Source organism: Poecilia reticulata, chromosome 7 (assembly GCF_904066995.2).
Source record: "Poecilia reticulata chromosome 7, P_reticulata-male-v2, whole genome shotgun sequence".
Lineage (NCBI taxonomy): Eukaryota > Metazoa > Chordata > Actinopteri > Cyprinodontiformes > Poeciliidae > Poecilia > Poecilia reticulata.
The window spans coordinates 21,529,129-21,554,569 of NC_088836.1; the positions used below are offsets into that span (position 1 = coordinate 21,529,129).

The 25,441-nt window shown below is 37.3% G+C and overlaps 1 protein-coding gene across 13 annotated transcripts in view; it reads right to left on the reverse strand.

Moving 5' to 3' along the window:
• The window catches only part of LOC103467539 (membrane-associated guanylate kinase, WW and PDZ domain-containing protein 1-like), a 100,153-nt gene that overhangs the window by 66,534 nt on the left and 8,178 nt on the right, over positions 1–25,441 (reverse strand). For 12 of the 13 annotated variants that reach the window (XM_008413996.3, XM_008413994.3, XM_008413995.3 and 9 more), the window contains exon 2: positions 6,168–6,284. In XM_008413996.3, the coding sequence (XP_008412218.2) occupies positions 6,168–6,284 (117 nt within the window). Of the gene's footprint in view, positions 1–811; positions 1,146–6,167; positions 6,285–25,441 lie in introns of those variants that run through there. The other variant, XM_081609094.1, reaches the window with a different exon arrangement.

A 25,441-nucleotide genomic window follows, 5' to 3' on the forward strand; every position in this document is an offset into this window, starting at 1 on the left:
ACACACGTAAACACATACAGAGGAAGTCTGCACCTGTCTTCGTACACCATTGCTATGTAAAACACTGTTTGCCCAGCCTTTCTCTGCAAGCCAAAGTGCTTCTGTTTTTTTCACTGTTGACAGAGCAAACTGTGTGTTATTTGGTCACACGAGCAAAAATATGAACTGTGCATGTTTGAAAAGCAGGGGAACAGAAGCTGGGGCCCACTCATCCGTTACTAGAATGAATGGCCATCATTAGCATGAGGCTCCTCAGCAGCACCCTGCAATGCAGCGACACACAATGGCGAGTGCCACGCTTCCCCCTCAGAGAAGCCCTTTTGTTTGGGCAGCATCTGGACCTGACCTCCCTGCTTTCAAGGCTGATGACCCCCCCTCTCATGTCTTCCCTTCTTCTCTCCAATCTTAAAACCTTCCCTGCCTCTGCTTGCTAGCCCTTCTTCCAGCTAAGGAGAGCGGCCATGTCTTGCTTCTTGAAATGAATGTCTGTGTATTAGTGAAGCTTATACAAAGCCTGCAGGGTGAATCAGAAAATCAAAAAGGAAAAAGCACCAGGGCTATTGGCCATCTGTCCCTCTGGGTTGGACGTGCTTGCTCCGAGCGTGCATGCCCCCCCTTCATCTCCCCCCTCACATAATTCCCACCCCTACTCCCACCATTCCTGATTCCCTAGCCTATATACACACCATCAACCACACACACACACTCTGCCAATGCATACACCACAGCATGATGGTGGATGATGGCGAGAGCATCAGAAAGAAGAAAGAGAGAGAGAGAGAGAAGAATACAATAAGAAGCTGCCACTTGCCTGGATGCTGAAAAGAGCCTGGGGCCGGAAAAAAAAATCAACCAGTAATCCCTTACTTTGTGTGAGCAGCAAACAGAAATTTGTCTCCCACAATGATTTCCCCGAGATCGGCAATGGAGTGGAAAACAAGGAAGCGAGGGAGTGAAAGACAGCAAGAAGGGGAGGGGAGGATGAGAGTAAGAGAGAGAGAGAGAGAGAGAGAGAGCGGTGGTGATGAAGAGTAAGAACAGCAGAGGCAGGGAGACAGTGGGAGCAGCTAGAGTGTGACAGAGAGAGACGGAGAAAGGCAGCCGCCACCGCCGAGCCACAGGGACGCTGACACTCGCTTGGAGGATTTGATTTGAAGTGAAGAAGAGAGGAGAGCAACAGAGGGAGGGATCAGGTGGGGGGAGGGAGGACTGGTTCACTCTGTGGTTCAAACCCTGGGATAACGCAGAGATAACCCTCATCTACAAGCAGCAGCTGTAGACGTGAGAAGGAAATGAATCCCAAGAGAGAAAGAGAGAGAGACTTCCCTATCATTTGTGACATTTGCTACACATGATAACAATGGCCATCTGTAGCAACAAGCCAAAGAAAAGGAGAGGAGGGTGAGTGCTCTACTAGGATGTCCTTCATATAAGCACTACATTCATGGACATGCTTAGGCAAAATGACAACAACAAAAAAAAAGTATCTATATCAGCTGATGGTGCAGGGAAAAGCACCTGTTTGAGTCAAGCACTGCAAGAGAGAACAACAGATGCACTCAGGAGAGGGGGAGGAGACACAAAGAGTCGGAGACAAAGAAAACACAGGCCAGAGACGTGTGGCTTTTATTTGACTAGTTTTGTCATTCTGCCTTGTCATGCTAAAAACAAATTTGCATGTGTCTGGGTGTTTGAAGAAAAGAAAAGAAAAGACACAACAAAAACACTGATTGTAGGTCACCAAGAAAGGAAAAAGGGTTCAATGGAAAACAAATTTTGCAAAACAAAAAAAAAGAAAGATTGAGGTCAAGTTAAAGCACAAGAATAAAGAGAAACTCCATATAAGTCAATACAAGTTAAGATAATTCATTATACTTAATGTTGAAAGAGATAGGATCAGTTCTTTTTTAATCAAAAGAGATTTTCACAATTTTACTTGAATGTGTCTCGATAACCAAGAATGTCAATGAAAAGTTTATTTTAGCAATTCAATTCAAAACTCTTTAGATAGAGTACACCCTGATTCAGGTGTGGACAAGTAAGCTTCTAACGAACTGCGCTGGAAGAACAAACCTTATAAAATATCTTTCACATCTTCCGGTATTCATGCTGAAGAATCTGTTATATATAATTGTAAAGCCCAAAATGCCACTATTTGTTGCAGTTCTCCCTTAGTGACGTTTGGAGAAGCTTTTGATACCACCTACCATTCTCTCCACTGAAAGTACTCCTCCAGCTTTGACTCAGCTTGTTTTAAGCTTTTAATTACTTCTTGTGAATCTATGTTTGTTTTGGAAAGATTCTTGAGAAGGCCACTCACTGTGAATGTGTGCTATGAACATCAACTGAACTGAAAACTAAAATCATTGCTGTGATTATGGGCCAGTTTCTTGTCTTGAAGCAACATCCTAACTTATGAAGATCAAAATTCATCTGCCTGACTTAAGTAGGATGTTTTTTCATATTTCCCATTTTAAAGACGGTAAAAGAAAGAAAACTCAACAATATATTTTATATACGTTCGGTAAATGCGACATCAATTACAAATACACTCAGATGTTCTAAATGAAAGATAAAAATTCTTCTGTCGTATTCATTTAATATCAATTTTAGGAGGATCAAAAATTGTATTTCCAAAGATTTAGTTGAAAAAGTTTTTATTTCTAAATGTTCTACAACAATAACAGATTAATTTATTTTTAACAAGTTGTAGCAGGAGGGTCAATAAATGTGGCAGGTAATGTAAAAATATGGCAGAGTAAAAATCTGCCTGATAAAATTAAGTACTTTGCTAGTAGTTGCATTAAAAAGACACAAATTTGCTGTTTTCAGCTGACCCAACATCTTAAACCTCAAGAAACATAGCCAGAAAGAAAAAAATATTTGTTTATATTTAACCACAATAAAAGGTTTTTTATCTCAGTCATGTTTTACTTGAGGCTCTAACTCAGTCAAAATATTTTTTGATTTGATTTTTAATCATCAAAATATGAACTTGCTGGTGCTTTTATAACCAAAGTGACAAAGTTGTACCAAGCCATACTGCTGCAACCAAGAGAAAAATTCAACTGTTTAAGACATGTTTGACCGAAGACCCAGTAGTGAGATGTTTTTATGCAAAGTTATGCCGAACTAATAGAATTGAACAAAAATGTCAAAATTTGCACAGAAACATAAAGATAAAACACTAAATAACCTTTTTAGACAGCATATCGGTGCAAGTTTCATAAAAAAAACAAACAAAGAAAAAACTCTGATTTTTAGGGTCATATTTGAAGGAAAAAGGAACATTATTGTACCATCCCTACAATTTAATACAGTTTTGGGATGACACAAATACAATGTGTGTGCATTTTTTTATTTTTCAGTTTGATTTCCTTTACAATATTACGGTGAAGTTAGATATTAACCATTTCTTTCTGAAAGGCCCATTGACATTCTTTATAAGAATCTATTTGTTGTTCAGGCTAGGGATAACATAAATACTGCGAGGTAGAGTAAAACATCAACCTTTTTCATGGGAACACGACATAATGAAGTCCTGTCTAACAATTTACAGTATGTTTAAAAGTACAGAGTCCGCTCAGATGTCCAACAGCTCATTCAGAAACAAGAAAGCTGTAAACATGGATATTTAATAAGTAACAACTATCAAGTTGATTATTAAATGTTTCTTCTGTTAGATTTCTACAACCTTAATGAGCAGCAGGGACTGCTAATGTTCTCCAATTGTTTTCTTTTAAATTCTTCAAAATGAATTGCTTTCAAGACTACGTCCTGTTGACTCCACGGTTTCTCCTCAGCATGTAGGAAACTATCTGTCAAATTGCAACCTTTGCAAGAGGTTATCACATAATGTTTATCACATAATCAGGCAGGAATCTATTTTCAATATATCAGAACATCATAATCCGAGGCAGGGCACCGAGGGAGGCTCACACAGAGGCGGATTTAACAGTCACATGGCAGAGCGCAAAAGAAGCACAGAGACTGGAGAGTGAAAAAGCCTCGATCAAGAGCGAAAAAGAGAGTAAAACTGGATCTATTTGCTAACTATATTTTCCTAAGGTGCAGTCTTATCCAGATACATGCAAAACAGTAAACAAATCCTATTTTAAACCGAGAAGAGAACTGAGTTGATCACTTCATTTGCTTGGTTAGATCATAACAACTTGATTGGTTAGAACATTAAAACATTTGATTACTCATCCATCCATCCATCCATTTTCTTTACACCCTTGTCCCTCAGTGGGGTCGGGAGGATTGCTGGTGCCTATCTCCAGCCAACGTTCCGGGCGAGAGGCGGGGTTACACCCTGGACAGGTCGCCAGACTGTCGCAGGGCATTTGATTACTATGTTTACTAATTAATGCAACAATGGCAACATCAAAGGTCCAAAGAAATTAAGATGATCCTCAACCATCCTATCATGTTCATTTCTGAGGGAAAGCAGTAAAGTTCCTGGGTCAATTTGACATCGGACATTTTTTAATATGCAGTAGTGTCAAGAGTCCAAACGGTTCTCCCAAAACATTTTTGTATATCATCATTAACTCCATGACTAACAAATTCAGTCAATATTAAGTGCAATGATGTTCTTTACCTCTAAGAAATAAAAAAAGAATGAGAATAATTCAACTTGTTTTTCACTAAAATAAAACCATTTTGATTTTTTTAATGTCTACAAGGAAAATCTAGACTAAAAAAAAAAACAATGGTTATGCATGAAAATTATATTGTACCCTAATTCTTCTCTGGCGCTCCTAAAGCTATTGAGCTGCTTGGAAGACATATATTGCCAGAATGAGGACCCCCTCCACCCCCCCTCCAATATGCATTAAAATTTATTTTATCCAACCTCCATCTACTTCTCCCCTAAAACAGACCTTCTTTCTAGGTTAGTCATTTCAAGGAAGATTCTTTATTGAACTGGGCAAGAGTAGCTCAAAAGCTGACTTGATGTCTTTGGCACGAGTTACTACTGTACCAGTAGGCCCTTGTACTGTCTTTATTACATTTTCAGCCCAGAGTCTTCTTGGTGTGTACTTTACGTAATTTGTTTCATAATCAGAATCATCAGACTTAGAGCTGATCTCAATAGTGATGGCTGCAGCATACCTTCTCACAGTTTACTAATGAGGTAAAGAGAAAAGGAAAAGGGTGTGCACTTGTGTGTCTGAGCACCAATCCAGTTAAAACATTATCATGACACTAGTTTTATTTGCCTAAAAATGTATGCTGATTAACAAGGGGTGTGCTGACAAAAATCAACTTAGTCTAAAATAGCCCAAAAATCACTCACCTCACATCCCCGCATATAGAATCCAGGTTATATGTTGTATCACACAAGTAATCCTAACTGCTAACTCTTAAGGGGTAAAAGGCATCATATGGCTTTATAAGAGTTTGATGTTAAATCATAGCAGTCACAGTGTTGTTGGCATGCCAGTGGTTTTAGGCTGGGCCATAAATACTTTCTAAGCTGGAGGATATTAATCTGTTAATGTTGTTTTCTGGGAGTGCTTTTTCCCCAATGTTGGTGCTCTTATTAGTACTGAAATCTTTATTTTTCAGTGCAAGTGCTTTTACAAAAACGTCTATGTTTCATTCGGTTTTTGTTTTCATTTGTAAACTATCAGCATCAATGTTAGTTCATTCAGAGTTAAACTGCATTTTAAGGTGAGTGAGGATTTAGCATCGACTTAGCAAGTAAAACACTTAGAAGAATTCTAGAAAAAACACTGAGAATTACTGGACTTTTCACCCAGATCCAAGTATTAGACAGCTGGGGAGTCTGGCTGGTTTCTAAATATTTGGTTTAAAGCAACTCTTTATGTATTTAATCACTCGGCTTAAGGAACTGGTCCAGCTCTGTCAACAGGACAATGTTTTTATGGGTTGTATTAACAAAACTTTCAGGCAGTGCTTAGAAATTTTCCTTTTAAAGTACTAAAGATTATTTTTAGTGATGACAGCAAAATTAATCAGAACAAGATGATTTTTCGCTACAAAATTAAAGAATTGTATTTGAAAGACGGAGATGAAACGAATAGGAAAGAAGCCAAAGAAGCATAACAATGTGGAAATTATGATCATGCAATGCTAAATGATTTTCCTTCTCCACTCAGATGTTCTTGTTTAAGCATGATGTTAGGTATTTTACTCACAAGGCACAGCATGGCGATACAAATTGGCTCGGATAGTCTTCTGCAAGTCGTGGTCAGGTGACGTTTTCTGAAACCTCAAACTCAAGAAGTGCTTCAGATCCTTGTTGAGCTTGTGACCTGGAAAAAGGAATCAGAAAAAAAACCAACTGAAGTAAAAAAAAAAAAACTGATTAAGAAGGTATTTGGATAAAATGTTATTTTGCTAAAAGGTTACAGCAATGGACTGTAATACCGTAAGGCGCAAAGAATAGACGCTTCAGTTTGGGTTGCCAATTTGCTCCGTACTCTATTATTACACATCCACATCTGTAAAGAAGTGGTCCCGAGTACTTTATATAGCAGTCTGCCCCATCATTGTTTCACTCACACGGTGTTGGTGTTGCGATATTGTGCCCAACTGCTTTCTGGGTAACACAGACCAACCGACATGCTGCCGCTGCCGCCGCAGCCTCTGTCTCTCTTCCCCGACCCTCCGCCCCCCCTGGCTTTAAATGTATTATCAAACTTTATTAACAAACCAGTTTTTTGACAACTATCCCAGCATGCACCGCGCACTTCCTTTTTCTAAGGGGGAAAATGAAGGCGGCAGCTTCTTACCGTAGTTGCTAGACCTGTTGTGGCTCAATATTGGTCCATATATAAGGTGCACCGAATTATAAGGCGCACTGTCGGCTTTTGAGGAAATTGAAGGTTTTTAGGTGCGCCTTATAGTGCGGAAAATACGGAAATACAGTCAGATTTTTTTTTTATCCATTAGTGTCTGTAAGCAATTCTCTGTTCTTTGAACTTTTTGCACAAGTGCAAATAATGAAACTTTTTTTAAAGTTTGTATGACATATATGCTGTAATTCTTACAATATTAAACATTAAGATTTTTGCACACTCATCAAGATTCATGATTTTAGGAAAACATCAGAGCAGAACAAACAAAGCCCGAAAATGTGTCACTGCTAAGATTCCACATAAAACAAATAATCAAAAGAAACAAAAAAAACAATGTTCAGCGTTTGAGCCTCACATCAATGTATGCAACAGGATGGTTCACTCACTGGAACAGGTTGCAACGACTTACTAAAGGTTACTCTGATTGGATAAAACTGCACAGCACACCCAGAATTTATCCAATCGTATGTGTGTTTGCTGCTGACTGAGTTTGAACAGAGCTCTGGTGCTCACAATGGGGCCAGATGGCCAGAGCTCGCTCTCACGCCAGGGTCTCATTTAGGACCATTTAATGATCTCCAAATATATCACCATGTCTGCCAGAGCTGGCAGACAGTTCTTGGGGGAGGTGCCATGTCCCCTTGTCAGCCTTGGATCCCAGCAAAAGAGTTTCCTCTGGTGTCTGTGCTTCAGGATAACAGAGTCTGCTCAGCTTCCTCATTGGAAGGTTAGTGATGGCTTTCCAATTTCTAAAGTTCTCCTACCAAAGGAAAAATTGCATAACAGAAGAATATGTGCTTCTTTTTAATAATTTTTCTGCATTACAACCTTGAATCTATTTCAGTGGTATTTTGTATAATAGACAAAGTTGCACAAAATTATGGAGAAGGACAAGGACATTTCCATACAAATAAATCAGAAAATTGTGCCATGTATTTATAACATATCTCCCCAAGTCTATTTATTGAACAGATTTGGATTTTGCTTACTTACTTTCTTGCTTCCTTCACTGAGATGAACACAGTAAATTTTTGTAAACAACTAAGAAAAAATGCGCATCCATACGACAGGATGCAGCAACTCACTGTAGCACAGAAAGCACTTAGCCTGGCATGGGTTGGCAACAGAAGTGAACCAGTAATGAACATGAACGTCATTCACTTAACTGGTGATAAATGTAAGAAACGCTAGCTAGCTAGCCAGGATACTAGCTTGTTACTGGTACCCTCAACCATCTTGAGTCGCAGAAGGCATTGAAGAAGTCTGCATGTAACTCAAATTTTTACATGACAGAAACATCCAGGAAGAAAAAAAAAACCTAAATGGAATATACAAGATTAAATAGTCCTGGCCACCACGGTGTAAACAATAACAAAATCCTGGATGAGATTTAGCCAGAATTGCAAAAATCTGGTTCATCATTGGGTTCAAACTCAAATCTCCTCCTGCTTTGAAATATTTCTGCCCAGATGTCGAGACACTGCTTGGCATTCTACATTGCTACATTTTTCTATTCCTAAACACACTCTCTAACACACACACACACCCATACAGCCCACTGTGTGTAATTCAGTGCAAGCAAAGCACAGTCAGGTAATTGTTACCTAGCAACCAGCCAGTGCTGACGACCATGATTACGGTCCCTGCTAGGCAAGCAGAAGTCAAATTGTTAAAGGAAAAACAGATACAACAGCACTCTCTCTCGTTCCCTTCCGCTCTTTACTGCAAACATACACGCATAGTCACACACTTAATTAACATAAATAAACATCTCTATTATGTTTCTATAAGTGCATTCTCTGCTGCTTCCTTTTGATTTATACAACCCACACAGAAGTAAGGATATGTAGCTCATATGTTTGCATTTGTACTCATCTTCATGTCAGATTTGCTGGCTCAGACATTTTCCCAGAGATAAAGACCCTTGTCAGGAACGACCTCCTCCTGCAGGCACATACGGTGAGCATTGACTGGGCCGCCCAGGTGTCATGCTCCATCAATGAGAAAGTCATCAAATATTCAATATTAATGTGGATTAAGACTGTGGGGATCACATAATACAATCACCCCACTGTGTTGCGACTGTGTTTTTTTTTTTTTTTTGGTTGTGAAGATAAAGGCTTATTTAAAATCTGATCCATTTTCATCGCCCTTAGATATGCCTAAATATTAGTTTTAATTTGAATTTATTATAACACTTAACTTTACAAGTATCTTATAACTCCACCAGTATCTTATATGACACAGTCAGAACCAAAGAAATCCATGGCAGTCTAATCATCTGTTTTCCAAGTCCATCAGTGAGGATCCTGTTCCTGATATGATGATTTCTATTGATCTTCCCACAAGGAATACCAAAGGAATACTTGGGTGACACAGGTATGGCATTAATTAGCTCAAAAGTTGTGTTTAAAAAAGCCTTGGGAAGCTTATAAAGCAAATACATTATTGGTGCATTCCCAAATAGATGAAAAGCAAAAATCTGGTTCATCATTGGGTTCAATTTCCAGATGGTTAAAAGTGCCAGTTCAGCTGTTCAAAGAATTATGTGCCATTGTATGAACCATGGGAATCTCCAGCCTTTGTATTGCTTAGGGAGGAGGTGGATTCTGTGTCCCAGGGATTAACGTATTTTGGTGTGAAATGTGTGAATTAGAAGCAGAATGAGCACAACGCCTTGTGAAGATACTGCTGGCAAGAGAGTGCCATTCACAGTACTGTACCAACATGAAACGAGAGCCAACCCAGAGAGGAAGAAAACATTACTTCAAAACCAACATAAAAAAGGAAGGTGACAGTTTTTAGAAGCACACAAAGAGAAAGACATAAAATATACAGTATTATGGGGAAAGAAGTTAACGAATCGGAAAAATGTGGTCTTCTAAATAGACAACAGTGGTATGAAGTCAACAAAGAGGCCATCTTAAAGCTCAGATCCCAGATCCATAGAAGGTTTATGACCAGAGCTAAAAAGGTATGTGTGAAAGACAAGAGTTCTACCAGGAATGATGGATGAAAATTTCACCTATTAATAAAACTGTCAACTACCAAAAACTTGAGAAAGACTGCCCACAACATTTGACTCAAGTCAAAATATATAGTTTAAAATACAATTCTACCTATTACTTTGGCTAAAACACAATGTAATGTAAAGCTTGTGCAAAGCAATGAAAAAAAAAGAAACATGTATAATATCTGCAATGTTTTGTAAATTCAAATAATCCTGACTGAGCTGAAACAGAAAGAAGTTTACTCTGACAGTGAACAAAAAAAGAAAGTGTGTCTTTTTATACACTCTATGCAAACGTCTGGCTTAGTCCTGACACAGAACCCTGAGGGACTTCACTTGACAGGCTGATTGAATCTGACATGATCGGGTTGGCATGAACACTGAAGGCTTTGTTTGAAAGGTAAGACGTATAGCATTGAAAAGATGACCCAGATATCCTAATTAGATTTTTCAGCCTATTTATTAAGGCATTTTGATCAATGGTGTCAGAACTGAGGTACAATCTTACAAAAGTCTGCAGCCATCAATATCACTTGATATTCTATGTGGAAGAGCTTAGGATAATCTTGTTTGAAAATTGTGAACAAATTGGTGAGTTGTAGTATCAGATGTGAAGGGAAGTGATGGTTAAGTGTTTTTGACATATTTTCACATGTTTCTGAAAAGCAAGGCCGACACAAATCCATGTAATAATGTAAATTATTATTACATGTTAATTAAACTGGTGGGTTATTTCAATATGCTATGTTGAATGAGCAAGCAAAAAAAAAAAAAAAAAAACTTGTTAAAGTGAAATAGCCGTGTTTAACATTTTTGGTATTGGCAAGTAGAACAGTAGAACTGCAACAGAAAACAGAAAAATACAACAACGTTCAATTTCTAGCTTTGGTCCTTTAGTCAGTCAATGCATGTTTTATTTTTTTAAGTTTATCTTAAAACATAATATTCCTACAGAAGACTGTTCACGGAGAAAAGATGTGAAACCTGACAGGGGATTCATCTGTGTTCTCATAACACAATACTTTATAATGGAGGCTGACAATGAACTAAAAACTCTAAAATTCATCCATCAGAAGGCTATAATGCACCAGAGACATTAATGCATTGTGAGATGGTTCCTAAGAACTTAGATGTATTGAACTTAGATGCAGCAAGCTGGTGAAATACGGCATGTGGCAGGGATTGGTGCTTTTCAGGCTTGATGGTGCAGAATGGAGCTGTGTGAGGATGTGAGGCGGCTGTCCTCTTACAGATGTACATGATGAGAGAGAAAGAGAGAGAGGCATGGATTTAACCCAAATAGGAGTGGATTATACACATCCTCCATGCTTCCAGTCAGCATTACATAACCTTAAATCTAGTTATGCATCCCTGTCTCATTTTAGAAGAGGGGTTGGAGGGAGATGGGAGCTGAGTGCAATCAAACATCTGAACACAAACAGTTACACATTTCCTCCCACATAAACATGCTCAAAACGCATCCATGTGATGAAGCTGCGGTTTTAATTGGATGGGATTTCATAATGGTGGACAAAATTGACATTTTGACAGGATGTAAACAACAAAAAAGATGATTAGAAAGCAAGAGAGCTCAAGCATATGTGAGTAGCTGCCTCAAACATCAGCAGCTGCAGTCTGTAGTACCAAACAGCAGCTGTTCTCAAGTCATCGCTGCTGCCTGTCCATCATGACTGGAGAAATAAACCTGCACGTGACTGTATGTAAAAGAAACAGCTTAAACAGAAGTGGCTTTCATTTTGGTGAAACGTCCACATCTACATGTGCTTGCTGTGTGTGTAAAACTCTTTTCAGCTGCTAATTGGGATTCTTCTGCCGTCCTCAAGCTCAACACTGCCCTCTGTGTCTTTAAGCCTCATGACTGAGAGGTCTGCTTCATGTAGACGAGTATCTATGGCAACACGGAGCCAGCCAATGACAGTATCAAGCTGTGTGGTCATAATTGTGTGCTGCCCCCTAGTGGCTGAGTTCACTGTTAATTCAAAACCTAAACTTTCTGAGGTTTGAATGGAACAACAAGAAAGATGGATTCACTTGGAGTACATATGAAAATAAAATATTGCTTTAAGATGTTTATGAAAATGTTTCTTTTTGTTTTGCTTTTATTGGATTTACCTTTTAATATTTTTGATGAAAAAAAATGTGCATCTCAATAAATATGAATACTTTATTAATTTAACTCATAAAGTAAAAATCATAGAATATATTGATTCCTTGCACACAGAGTAATATATTTCAAAAAAAATTTTTGTTAATTTTAATGGCTTAAAGCTAAAGAAAACATAAAATTAGGTTTCTTCAAAAATGCCGTTGCATATACAGTAAGATCAATAAAGGACAATTTTAAACCCAGAAATATTTTTATTTTTTGTGGTCTGCCGACTTGACAGTTGTCCAGCAGACAGTCATTGAGAATAGGAGGGTAAGACACAGAAGGTTACTGCTGAAGCTGCTGGTTTTTCACAGAATGCTGAATCCAAGCACATTATGGACAGCCAAGTGGAAGAAAAAAAAAGTGTGGTAGAAAAAGTTACCCAAGTTACTGCAGCAGTGAAAGGGGTCATGAAGCAAAGCCTTTGTAAGAGGCTGACAGAGCTCCACAAGGCGTGGACTGCAGGTGGAGTCAGTGCTTCAATAGCTGCCACACAGACATATTAAGAACACACTCTGGTAACGCCTTTTTGGTCAGCAATGTTCTCTAACAAACCTCAAAGGCCTTTACAGAACAGATGGATTCATAATGATTAAATATATATTGATGCAATTTATTTATTAGGTGACTTTTGAAATGTATTGGTTTTATTGGATTTTATTTAGGGCCATGATTGTTAAGGTTTGCTAAGAGAACTTTGAAATCTTGTTTCTTATGGTTGAAAGAAAGAATAGTCATATTCATTTTCTTCTTTGTGAGTTCTTACAGTCTGTTCTTGACGCATTATCTTAGCATACCATGGATTCTACACATGGATCTAATCTCTATTCAAGACCTTCCAGGAGGTGAACTACAAATGCATACTACACCTTTCAGATTTTCCATTTAAAAAGTGTTATAATGCATGTATTCCTTGCATATATTGTGTTTTGCTGGGGTTTTTTATTTGTCAAATTTAGTGTCACATTCACTTTCCTGTATTTGACCTTCCCGACTGCCAGGTCTGGCTCAGGTTAGACTCTGGTTCAAATATTAGTAAAAGCAAAATTCAACCAGAATTTAAAGGCCCAGATATTTCACAAGCCTGTCTGTTATCACTTTCTGATTAGGTGGGCTCCTCAGTGTCTGTGTCCTTCAGTCCGTTGAGGGGCTTTGGGGATTAAAATCATAGCTTTTCTGTCACAGTTCACATGTACTAAACCTTTTATAAAACAAAACTCATCACACTTCATGTTCAAAGTTCCAAATAAGGACAAACGTTCAGAACAATGAGTGGTGAACAATCCCTTGTATTACATTTGTTTACTTTATGTTAGTTGTTTGTGGACACTTTAAATTTTTATGCATGATAACGTAAATAAATTAATAATTTCAGATTTATTTAGAATTGAATTGAATAAAATTATGATAAAACGTGATAATAAAAATGTATTAAGATTTAACCTAGTTATCAATCAGAGCTCATGAAGGAATCAATCATGTAAGTTTAGATCAATCTTTAAATAATACAAATAGTCAATTTAGTCTTGCATAATTATGCATTTTGTTCCAATTCTGAACATCGTTGCTCATTATATTTAACTGAGTACATTAGTTATTTTTGTAGCTATCCTTTCAAATCTGAACATTTATTTTTGACTTTTTTAATTTGATTGTCTATCAGTTTTTTTTTCTTTTTACAGCATGCTCATTTTATATGACAACAAGCTTAACCTTCACTGCTGTTTGAGGACAAATGTATACATATGAGCTCAAACCGAGAACAAAGAAAAGGAATTTCCTTCAGGGGACAAATAATATTGTATTTCCTTGGGCTGATTTCAAATAATAGGAACCGAGAAGGAACTGGAAATGCTGGTTCTTAAAACAGTAAATTCCATTGTTTTTGCAGCTTCCTTTGGTTCTCAGGACATCCTGTCAGTCTACACAGAACGCTACAGTTACAGATGAGAGCATTTAACTCTGCATTATCCAGTAATGTAAGGAGGGGCCGTCTGAGAGAGGTAAAGATCAAGATAGAGGCAGGAGGTGATTTAATCAAAAGCCGCTGTTCTCTCTGAAAGGCTTCACTCTGCACTCTCAGGCTGATAAAGTAGCTACAATCTCCTGCTATTACACAGTCGTTACTCAAACTGAGAGATTTTGTGACAGCTGATACAGAATATATGACAGTAATGATATTAAGCATGGTGGTTACTTATGTCAATTATAAATTAAATCTCTGTGTTTCTGTTAAACACATAGACCTGCTTGCACATACAAATTGTAGATAGAGGAGTGGTGTGTTCAGCATCACCTGCACACTCTCACCCCTAGCAGGCGCTGTCTTTGCTACTGTTTTAGAGCCCCACAATCAAGAGTTGAAATAATCACAGTGTGCCTCAGTATAAAGCTCTGGACCACATCTCTCCTGCCTCCTGCTATAATTACCTCTACGCAGCCACACCCAGAACGCCTTTCATGTTGTTTTCACAGAGATCCCTCTTTTACGTGAGGCTGGGGTGCATGTAGAAAACAGGCACGTTATCATCCGACATGCTCGTGTTCAGCAGAACTAAAAATTTCCTCTGCTCAAAATTGAAAATTAGCATACATTTGATGTTACTTCAAACAAAAATAAACATGAAATTGATGTTTTATTATCACAGAAAAGTTTGGACTTTTAAAGGCCAATTACCATCGTGTTTCAAAGCCAATTAAGTATGAAACACAATTGGTGTTTTTGTTCTTCAAAGTGAACAAGCAGTTTCCAAACACATTTTCTGACACAAAAGGAGCCTTCTGAGTAACACACTCAGATTCTGAAATGTATTTTCACGGATGGATGAACACATATTATCTGTAACGGCACCATCTTGAATCCAGTCACTGTCTATGATTGTAAACACAGAATGGATGACATGCACCGTTTTAATTGAATGGATGTGTGGCCACTTTTGTGCGACATGGAAAAGATTAAATGAACACTTTTACTAGGAAGAACATCTGTGCAGTGAAAGTGGAGAGCCACTGTGGATGTAAACAAGTTAAAAAGGATACATTTCATTCAGATTCCATAGACACTGTGAAGTAAGACTGCCAAGAGTCGGCACAAGACTGTTTGAAAACATTTTCTATGTATAATATAATAGTCAATAATAATTTGGGAGGGAAAGTATTTTTAAACTGATCAAGTTGGTCCAAAAGAAGTAGTAGTGAAAATGTCAGAATACATACAGAAAAAAATTATAAAGGCACAAGTTCAATTGAATATAAAATAAAACAAGTATCAACCCTTAAAGCTTTAAAGTGTATGGATAGTATCTAAAATTCACATCTCTTGAAAATAAGAAATAAAATTTAACAAAAACCTGATACGGCACCTGAGGGATGAATCTCTGTCAAACTTCCATTTACCACTCAGTGATGTTTCATTTGAAATTACCTCAACATAAGGGTCAATCTACAAGCAATGTTGAAGGTAGAAAACTGTGCATGACAAATCCTGAATACCTGGGCTACAAATTACATCTGTACGTTGAGGACATGATACTTTACAGTTGAAGATGAAAAAGAATCTGTTGTTTTCGACACAACCTCTTATTTTTAACAGATTAGGAACGGTTCTGGTTGCAGTGGTATGTTCAGGACAGTTCTGACCCGGTTCTGCTGTGCTGCTGAGTCAGTGTCAGCAAAGCACGATGGGAAAACATGTTTGATGGGAGAGTCGCAGACAAAAGCATCATCAGACAGACAGAAGCATACACAAAGGCAAGCGGAGGAAGTATGTTTCGCTCCAGTGCGCTGCATCTGTTCATTGCTAAATATATCCAAAGGAACCCAGGCTGTACAATCTCTTTTCTCCGTGTTACAAGCTGACTAGGCCAAATGTTAAAGGAAGAAAAAAGAAAGGCAAGAACAAAGAAGGCTAGTGCAGTTTTTAAAGACTTAAAGAAGCAGCACAAGCCTCTAGGTTGAATCATTTGGAAACCATCCTAAACAAACAGACAGAAATTAAACCAGACATAAAAGGAAACGTATTCGTGTCCAAAACAGCAATGCCAAACTCAACATCTTCCAAATACTGTAACAGGATCTCAATTTATAGCCACGGGGATTGCTTTAAAAAGTGTGGAAAAACAGCTCTTGCGCCATGTTTCCAAAGAAAATGCAAACAAAGACCTATTTTTACAGTGTCCATTGTGCTAATTTTTCTCCCAGGGTCAACACGTGCAAGAACACTGAAGCTTCCAGCAAGCTGAATCCTTCCTGTCACTGATGGAAAACATAGAGCTACAGCTGATGCGTGAGAGTGCCATCATTTTTTTAACTGGCTGCCTCTGTTAAATGTCACTGCCTGCCTGGCTGTCACACAGAAAAGGCCCTTCTGTCATTAAAGCACTCCTCTTCAGAGGTTCCGACGTCCACAAGCAATGAGAAGGAGAAGAGATCCACCTCCCCCTTCCCAAGCAATTCTTCTCTATGGAAAAACTTCTACCTTAGGCTTTAAAGTGTCGTCACCAGCTAACTAATATGATGAAACACAATAAAGACACGAGACATGATTATTATCCCATTACAGTTGAGCTATGGTTTATATGCATTTGGATGAAGGATGGAAAAGGAAGCATAGGTCCACAGGGGACACTAATTGTGGGTTGTGATCGAAGAAGATCTGAATGATGCTAATGCAGTTCGCAAACAAACCAGCGGAGTTAAAAGGCAAGTTAGTGGTAGTGCATATTTGAGGCCTGTATGTTGTTAAAACTATAATAACAGGATATGGAACACCCCGGTTAGGTAGTCGTTTGAAACGTGAAGTCATCCATCAGATATAAAGAGCTGTGTGCAAGGAGAGAACTAACAAACAAGAGACCAAATGGGGAATTTATTAAATCAATCTGTCATGTGAAGAGCCTTAGCATGCTGCCTAATTGAAGTTGAAATTGAATTTTGTCTTGGGAAAAAAAGCATTATTTTAGAATACCAACTAAGCAATATTGTTAGAAATAAAAAGCCAAAAAACCTTTGGGCCAAAAGAGACGGTAATAATTTATATGTATTTCCATACAGCTTAAAAGAGATGGAGCACAGACAGATGGAACAAAAATGAAAACCTGATTCACTTGTAGTGAAGCCCACATCTCAGTTTTCATCAAAATTGACTGCGACTAGAGTGAAAACACAATACACTGACATCTGGAAGGCAACACAGAGAAGACTGGAGAGAGAATCATAAAAAGCCAGGATTCTATTGAGTACAGATGCACTGATCAGACTTGGGGTGTATCCTGCATCTTGACCAATGACTGTCAAACAAATAGTAAACAATCTTATATTTAATGAAGTTAAAATACATCTTGGACAGGTGACATGGTGCCTCATCTGTCCAAGCTCTGTTGAGAAACTGCTTTCAAATATTTACTAAATCCCTAACAGGAGCCATTTCAACTTCACATGGATCCACAATTTCAGACTTAAGATTAATACACAAAGATATAATGTATATTCACATTCCTATGATGAACCCATAAAAAAGCAATCATCAGCTTAAAATATCTGTTCTTTAAAACGTAGAAAACCACAGATTTCCCTTTGTAGCTTGGAAGACATCTGATATGTCATTAAATGAGGAACACAGGCACAGACCATAAGAGGAGAAAGAACAGTGAGGTCATTTAAGAAGAGAAGGGGTCATTATGCTGCTGGAGCAGCAATCTGTAATGAGGAGTAGTTGTTACAATAGCATGAAAAACAAGATGAGTTTCTGTCTTTGTTTTGTACTTTCTACTTCATCTTTTCTCTAAGAATTGCCAAGAATCTTAATAAAAACCTCATCACACTGTAGTTTTCTTGTCTGAGGATTTCATTTTTGTATGAAAACAAAACTCCAGAATCTGGTACAGTAAGAAAACATTGCTAAGCATAATCCTTTTTATTATTCATTTCGGTTTTAGTTATACACATTAGCCCTGTTGGAATCCACAATTTAATCCTCATGAGGGACTTGTTCAAACAAATGTGGCAAACTAAAGTTGCTATGTATGTGGGACTTCAGCATTTACATAGTTTATCTAACTGATGCACAACAGTCGAAACAGTGACCCAATAATGTAAAAGTACATTAATACTTAATGTAAAACTTCAGTATGCAGACACTCTGTATGCACAAATGAAAACTCACTCATTTCATTGTGTCACATTCTGTGTTTTCTGAAGTATTCAGCCAACAACATACAAAATTACATATAAAAGGTTTTATATTCCACAGACACAGCTGCATTTTCTTTTTTACATTCTGACACCAAAAAACATATTTAGATGCACTAAGATAAGAAATGAAACGGCAGCTTTAACAAGATTCTTTTTGTAGGATTTAGTAACATCAAGCTTTTGTTATATTCACCAATACTTTTATAGTTATGGCTACATGAATGTTAAAATCGATTAATTATCCCCTTCCTTACATCCTACATACCAGTAGAAAGAAATCCACCCAATCAGCCAGTACACATCAAAATAAATGGCTCATTTCCAATGCTTACTGAGCCCTTTTCAAATCAGCAACCAGGACAAGATCCAACGGAGGAAAAGTGTATTTATTGTAACCAGAAACATTTACCTTGTGCTTTTTTTAAATTGTTCCTCTTGAAATTTCTATAAACAAGCCACAAGGAAGCTGCAAAATAGGAAACAGACTTTTTCACCAAACATTCAATACAAAGTTGAACCCCGAAGTAAACCAGAACACCACATAAGACCTACACAATCACTGGGAAAATGCAGACTGATTGACACTTTCCACAAGGGGAACAAGCCACAAAAGGTTGTTACTACAGAAGATGGTCAATCACAAATTTCTCTATCCAAGCATGTTAAAGGGGAATTATGGGAACGGAAAAAGACTGAGGTTCCTTTTTTGTTGCTTATAAGTAACACTATAAAGAAACTAAACCCTGAACCAACAGCAAATCACAGGCATCACAAAACTAAAATGCATCACTATGTGTGCAAGAAGTTTAAGAGAAAAGTTTCTCTTTTTCATTTGAATTACTGAAATGAATACATTTTTCAAAAATTTTACATTTTATTGAGATTAACCTGCATACGTGTACAACTAGCGCATGTCAACAAGGCATCTGGCAATTTGAACCACCCTTAAAGATGGCCACCAGCTTTAGGGTGGATCTGAGCAGTCATAAATTTCACTATAATGTGAAATTTGCAACTCTGACCACACTTGTCCAGAGCTGCATGTTTGTGTTGCTTTTTCTGTTATTTTCGCTCTCTTTTTTATGTATGTTTTAATTCTTTTTTCCCCATTGGCAACAATTGTTGCCTTGTATTAAAAACATTTTTACTGACATAAATAAGTTATCTTGCAAGATAAAATCCTTGGGGTAAAACAAGTCAACATCACAGTTAGTTATTCATTAGATGGTTGTAACACAGATTGCTGTTATCAAAATTGAAGGAAGCATTAAATCCACTCTGCTAAACTGAATGTGTTTATGTCAGTGAAACCATCTGATGCAAAGATGCACTATATAATACAAAAATAAAAAAGAATGCTTCATGCAAATGCTGTTTAGTCTTTATACAGGATTTCTTTTCCATTAAATAATCCCTCTTTCAAGTTTTGCCCTTGTCCTCTGTGTCGTTCCCACTTCCCCAAGACCCCCTACTCCCATCAAAACAGCCAGATGCTGCAAACTTCAGATAAACAGCTGCAGCTCGAGGTCAGTCCCTCCCCCAAAGAGCCAGAGGCATACAAACAGTCCCATCCCATGTGGTTATGTACTGTATATCAGTTGTAACTCTGACGAACAGCAGAAACAGAGACGTACCTTTCAACATCTTCTAACACTGCCTAAAAATACTTCTTTGCGCCTGCCCTTCTTTTTAAAAATCAGTCATCTGGAGATATTTTGGTCAGAATGCTCTATTTGCAGTGACAGAGTAGTGATTAAACACACTGATGTACTATCTACAACCTCAGACTGAATCTCTATATTAGGAACAGGGCTAAATATAAAATACTAGAATTCCTTTTTTCTCTCTATTTCAGAGAGCTCGATGCGTTTAAGTTGTTTTAGTTTGAGTATATAAAGGCACAAAACAGATATCGAGCCAGTTGAACAAGGTGTGTTTGAAAAGTCAAAACGAACAACAGCTACAGGAAAGCAGTTTTAATTATCGTAACTTTATGCCACAACAAATGAGAAATGCAAAATGACTATTAATTATAGAAATGAACCAAAGAAAAGACTTTTAGCTTGTATGAAGGCCTAAATGGAGCTAGATACTGGTTATCACCAGAACGGTACTTTAGTCTGATATGATAATCTTTATGAGATGTGTTCTCATCCTTTTGGAGTGTTTTAGGACACCTTTACAAATAGTGAATCAATTAAATAAAACACATTTTACTACATAAAGCAAGCTATGAAAAAAAAACCCCAAAAACTACCATGTTGTTTTCAATGAGAACCATTATTCACAGGCAAAGACAGCATGGAACAGTGGTTAGCTTTGCTAAGAGTGGTCGGCTTATTAAAATACACAAAAGAACCAAGATCATCATCTAAAGGCCCCACTTGCTTCAATTAGGGTCAGAGTTTGTGGTTTAAGGAGGAGTTGGGGAGCAATGGAAGAAACCATTAGCTTAGCCTTGTCTGTCATTCAAAACATTTCTGCAGTCAAGTCTGGTCTTTGTCATAGGATGTCATAGAAGATACCAAACAGATGGATTTTGCTGAGAGATGCATTCTTTATATTTCCTCTGTATTTCAAAATAAATAGATGCACGTTTGACTGAAACAGCTGCAAAACGCCACTGGTTTTTAAACCTCTTTACACCACTTCAGTCATTCAGTGCTGGGATCTTCTTTCCTTACACACTGTGGCTAATTGAGAACACCAGAAATGGAGCAGACTTCAAATATCTTAACAGTGACGAGAATAACAAATGGGGAAAGGTGGTTCCTGCAAAGCTGCTTTGATTTAGATAAGGCTTTCTTCCATCTGACGAAACCTGCATATTTATGACAGAGAATAGAGGAGTCAATGTGGACACTGGGACAAATCCCAAACACACTGTTACACAGAGTTAATAAGGGTGTTTGACTGTCTTTGCCTGTTTAGTCATCAGTCCTGTGGTGGGATTTCACTTTTTCACCCCACATTTAAGGTGAAAAAGGGGGAAAAGATCCTGCAGATCCAAAGTTGGCCCCTTTATATATATATATATATATATATATATATATATATATATATATTTATATACATACACACACACATATATTTGTTAACAGCACTACAAACATAACTTACACAAGGGTTTAAAAGAGGATTGAAAAAAATAACTATTTTTATACAATTATTAATATAATAAAATAATATCCTGTTTCAGAAACAATGCATCAGCTTCAAACTATAATTGTCAGTGAAGGTATTTTTCTTAGATTTGAACAAAACAATCCATATTGTTTTGTATGATGTTTTGTATCATCAAGATAAACAGGGTTAGGTCAAACACCATTTCTACCACAGGAGAAATAGTGTTTGCAGCAACAAGCTGCAGATTTTCTATCATTCTGTTGTGAAGATTGCAATCTCTTTTCCCCATCATCTGTTGGAGCAGCAGCATCAGAGCCAGGGACTTAAGCAACCTGATAACAAAGGTTGGTTTGGTATGGGGACTATTCTTTAACATCTGGGGATTATTGTCCAAAAAACTGATTATTCATGAAATCAAAAGAATCCAGCACAACCCTGTGCATCACTTCATAACACTGTTATACAACAAGACAAAGTCTTCAATCAGAGGCTTCTACAGATTCACTGTAATACAGGCTGCTATAGGAAATCCTTCCTGTCCACAGACTTCAGAATCTGCAGCTTTTTGGAGCAAACTACATAATGTGAGTTACAGCAACATTTCATTTGAATTTGTGGCACACTGGTTTAATTCCACCATTTAAATCAGGTGTGTTGTAATTTGTAATTATGTATCTTTTCATAATTGGAAACAAAACAAAGACAAGACCTGAAGTGATTAAACAATTCATAATATTTAAAACTCATGGAGTTGGATTTATTTGAGATGCACCGGAAGTATGAATAGAAGAGAATGAAAAAGGAGGTAAATTGAATGAGAAAAGATACATGTCCTAAAAGGTTATAACACAAAAGTGAGGGTAACTTAGCCTGGCCATTAACCCTGAGGAAGGAAGCGCTGACCAAGCTAAATTACTGACAATGAAGGTTGTGGGTTGTGGGTTTAATAATGAGCTAGCTCTGATGGGAAAACATCCCAATGAGAAGCATCAGTGCAGACAAACATAAACTGTTAAACATTATTCTTCACTTGAACAGATAGGTTACCATAACAACAATCTGATCAAATATCCACCAGACTAAATACACTTTGTTAGCAATCTATCAATGCTAATACAATAATTAATTTGAAAAATTATTGATTTTTTTCTCTCAGGTCTCAAACTGATTTTATGGTCTTCAATCAGCAGTATTATCTGGCCTGGACTCTGCAGCACAATTACTGTTTCACTATGCTATTTTAAACAAGTGGAAGCCCATGTAAGTGATCTGTGAGGTAGACATAAAGCTGAATCCACCATTTATTGTTTGTTTGTAGAGCCAATCAACAGATAATTCACCTTTCCATCTAAATTTTGCTAAGAAGGTTTCTGTATCACAGTTCACTTTTAACCGTTTTTTTCACTTCTCAACAAACTAGTCTATTTTATGTTCCTCTAAAACTGTTTTAGTCATTAAATCAACACTTCTTTATCTCGGATCACAATTATCATATCCATTGAAAGCAAAACTAAATAAAATCCTCAATAAAATTTCAAATGGATTTTACTGATAGCATGCTTTTTATTATCCAAAAGGCACACCAATCAGGCATAACATTACGCCAGCTGAACAAATTAGCACATACCATCTTTATCTTGGTAATTGTTATGGTGGTGTATGTTAGGCAGCAAGAGGATAGTTTTCAGAGTTGGTGTTCAGAAGCAGGAAAAAATGGGCCAGTTTTTAAATAGAACCAAACGAAAAGATTAGAAGTCCTTTAATATGCTTCACTAAATAAACAAACTGCGAAGAATCTGATCTGGACCAACTGAACACATTTTCTTTTAAACCATGTAGATGGCCGAGTGTATTTGCACATATTAGCAGGATGTAACATATGTACCAGATAAATAAACACTGCTGCAGATAATGTACACCCTATCAAGGAAATACTGTTTGTTGACATGTGGCCTTTTCAGCAGAATCATACGCTCTGGAACAAAGAAATGGTGAGAAACACAGCAACAACTTTGAACCACCACTGAACGTAAGTGGGACATGCTGGACAGGCACGTCAGATCCATGGAGGACACATCTCATTTTACAGAATTTAAAATGTTAAAAAAGGTGGCAAACATCTCGGCGCCAAATACCATAGCACATATTCTGGAAACTAGTCAGGGTCCAAATCTTGACAGATCTGGGTGGTTTCAGCAACAAAACAGAGAACCCCCCCTGGAGTAGTGGAGGTCATCAAGTTTTGCCTGATCAGTCTATTTGGATTAAATTAATTATTTTTAGTAGTATAAATAATAATAATAATAATAATAATAATAATGATAATAACACAATTTCACAACCTGAAACAGAACGTTTGCCTCTGTAGTTCACAAGGACACCATGCTTAAAAGTAGCAGAAGAAAATAACATATTAAACAACATTTTATCTTGCAACATCATCAACAAACTATTTAATAATATAGTATTTTACAACATAGTATCTACCTATGTTATATAAAAGCAGTCAAAATGGAATGAGACTTTTATGGCCACATTAAAGATCAGTAGTTAATTTATCTGCACTAGAAATGCTTTAATGTCCCCCTGCGCAGTTCTAACCTGACCAGTGTTTACAAAACCAAATCATAGATCACAGCCTAAGCTTTGTATACTGGAGCAGATATAACTAACAGTTCTCCGAGGACGTTCCAGAAAAAAGTGCCTCATGTCAGCTCGCATCATGCTCCTAAATTTCATCTCCAACTTTATGTGTATTTATTACAGCATTTCCTCCTCATGCTAGACTTTCTCTTCATCCTCTGCTTCCCTGCTATTTTTTTTCTCCATAAAGTAAGCCGTGATCCTGCCAGAGAAATGTAGACATTAGAGGCTTTTACAGTCTGAGCAAATTAATCTCTTGCAGCACTGTAGCAACAGCCTGGCAACTCATTAAATATTAACAAGCCATGTCCTGCCAATAGAAAGTCTTCACAGCCTCATGCACTTTTAACAGCATGAGTGGTGTGCTGTGTAAGAACAACAAGGGATAAGTAAAAGTAAAGTGGCTTTTCTGTAGCACTTACTGCGCCGTTGTGTGACATTAGCAACAATAACACACTGGCTGAAGCTGGGTTGTAACAGCCGAATGTTTTACATACAGTAAGCATGCTTACAGATTAAACAGCAGGCGGTGTAAACACTAGTCTCAGAATATCGGCTGATGATGGTGCATAAAATGTTTTACATACAGTTAGATCCTGCCAGGTCGGGTCAGCCTTAAGAGCTTATGAGTAACCTATAAATGTCAAGATTTAGAAGCTAAGAATAGGAGGTATAGCTTGAGATGAGAAATCCTTATGTGAACATTTTATGCTCACATAATGAGCGTCCTGAGGAGGATTAATAATACAAAATTACTTTAAAAAACAGTTTGAAGTTTGTGAGAACACTTTTATATTCATGATAAGGTGCCTGAAAACCACTACAAAAGACCCAAACTAAAACTAGAATTATGATTAATATGCATAAGAGGAAGTCTGTAATGATCTGAAATGTTCTCCAGATGTGAGACATTAGGAAGTTTGAGATTTACATGACTAGTTATAGCTAGTGACTTGTGAGTATCCTTAATATTCTTTCAACACCAAAATATTGCACATGAAGAAGTTTAAAAGCCTCTGAAAGCTGCACTTCTAAGATCTCACTAGTTCAGAATGTTTCACATGAATAAGTTTGTTGAATATCAGTCTTCAATCAGACAGCTGCAGTTGATCCAGAAAACTGCTCACGTTCTCAATAAAACTAGGAAAATAGAGGGCATCATTCCAGTTCTGAAGACCTTACACTTTCTCCCTGTAGCTCAGAGAATACACTTTACAGTGTAACTGACCTCCAAATCAACTTTTATTTTTTTACTTATAAACCATTTATTTAGGTTTCTATCTATATGTATACCATATAGATAGAAACCTATCTATATAGATAGGTACGAATATCAAAATTCGTACAGAATTTTGATATTCTGTACGAATATCAAAATTTGTACAGAACATACATATGTTCTGTACGAATTTTGATATTTTTTTTATGTAAAGTTGTTTAGTTAGCAGTTGAATTCTCCTATTGCTTACA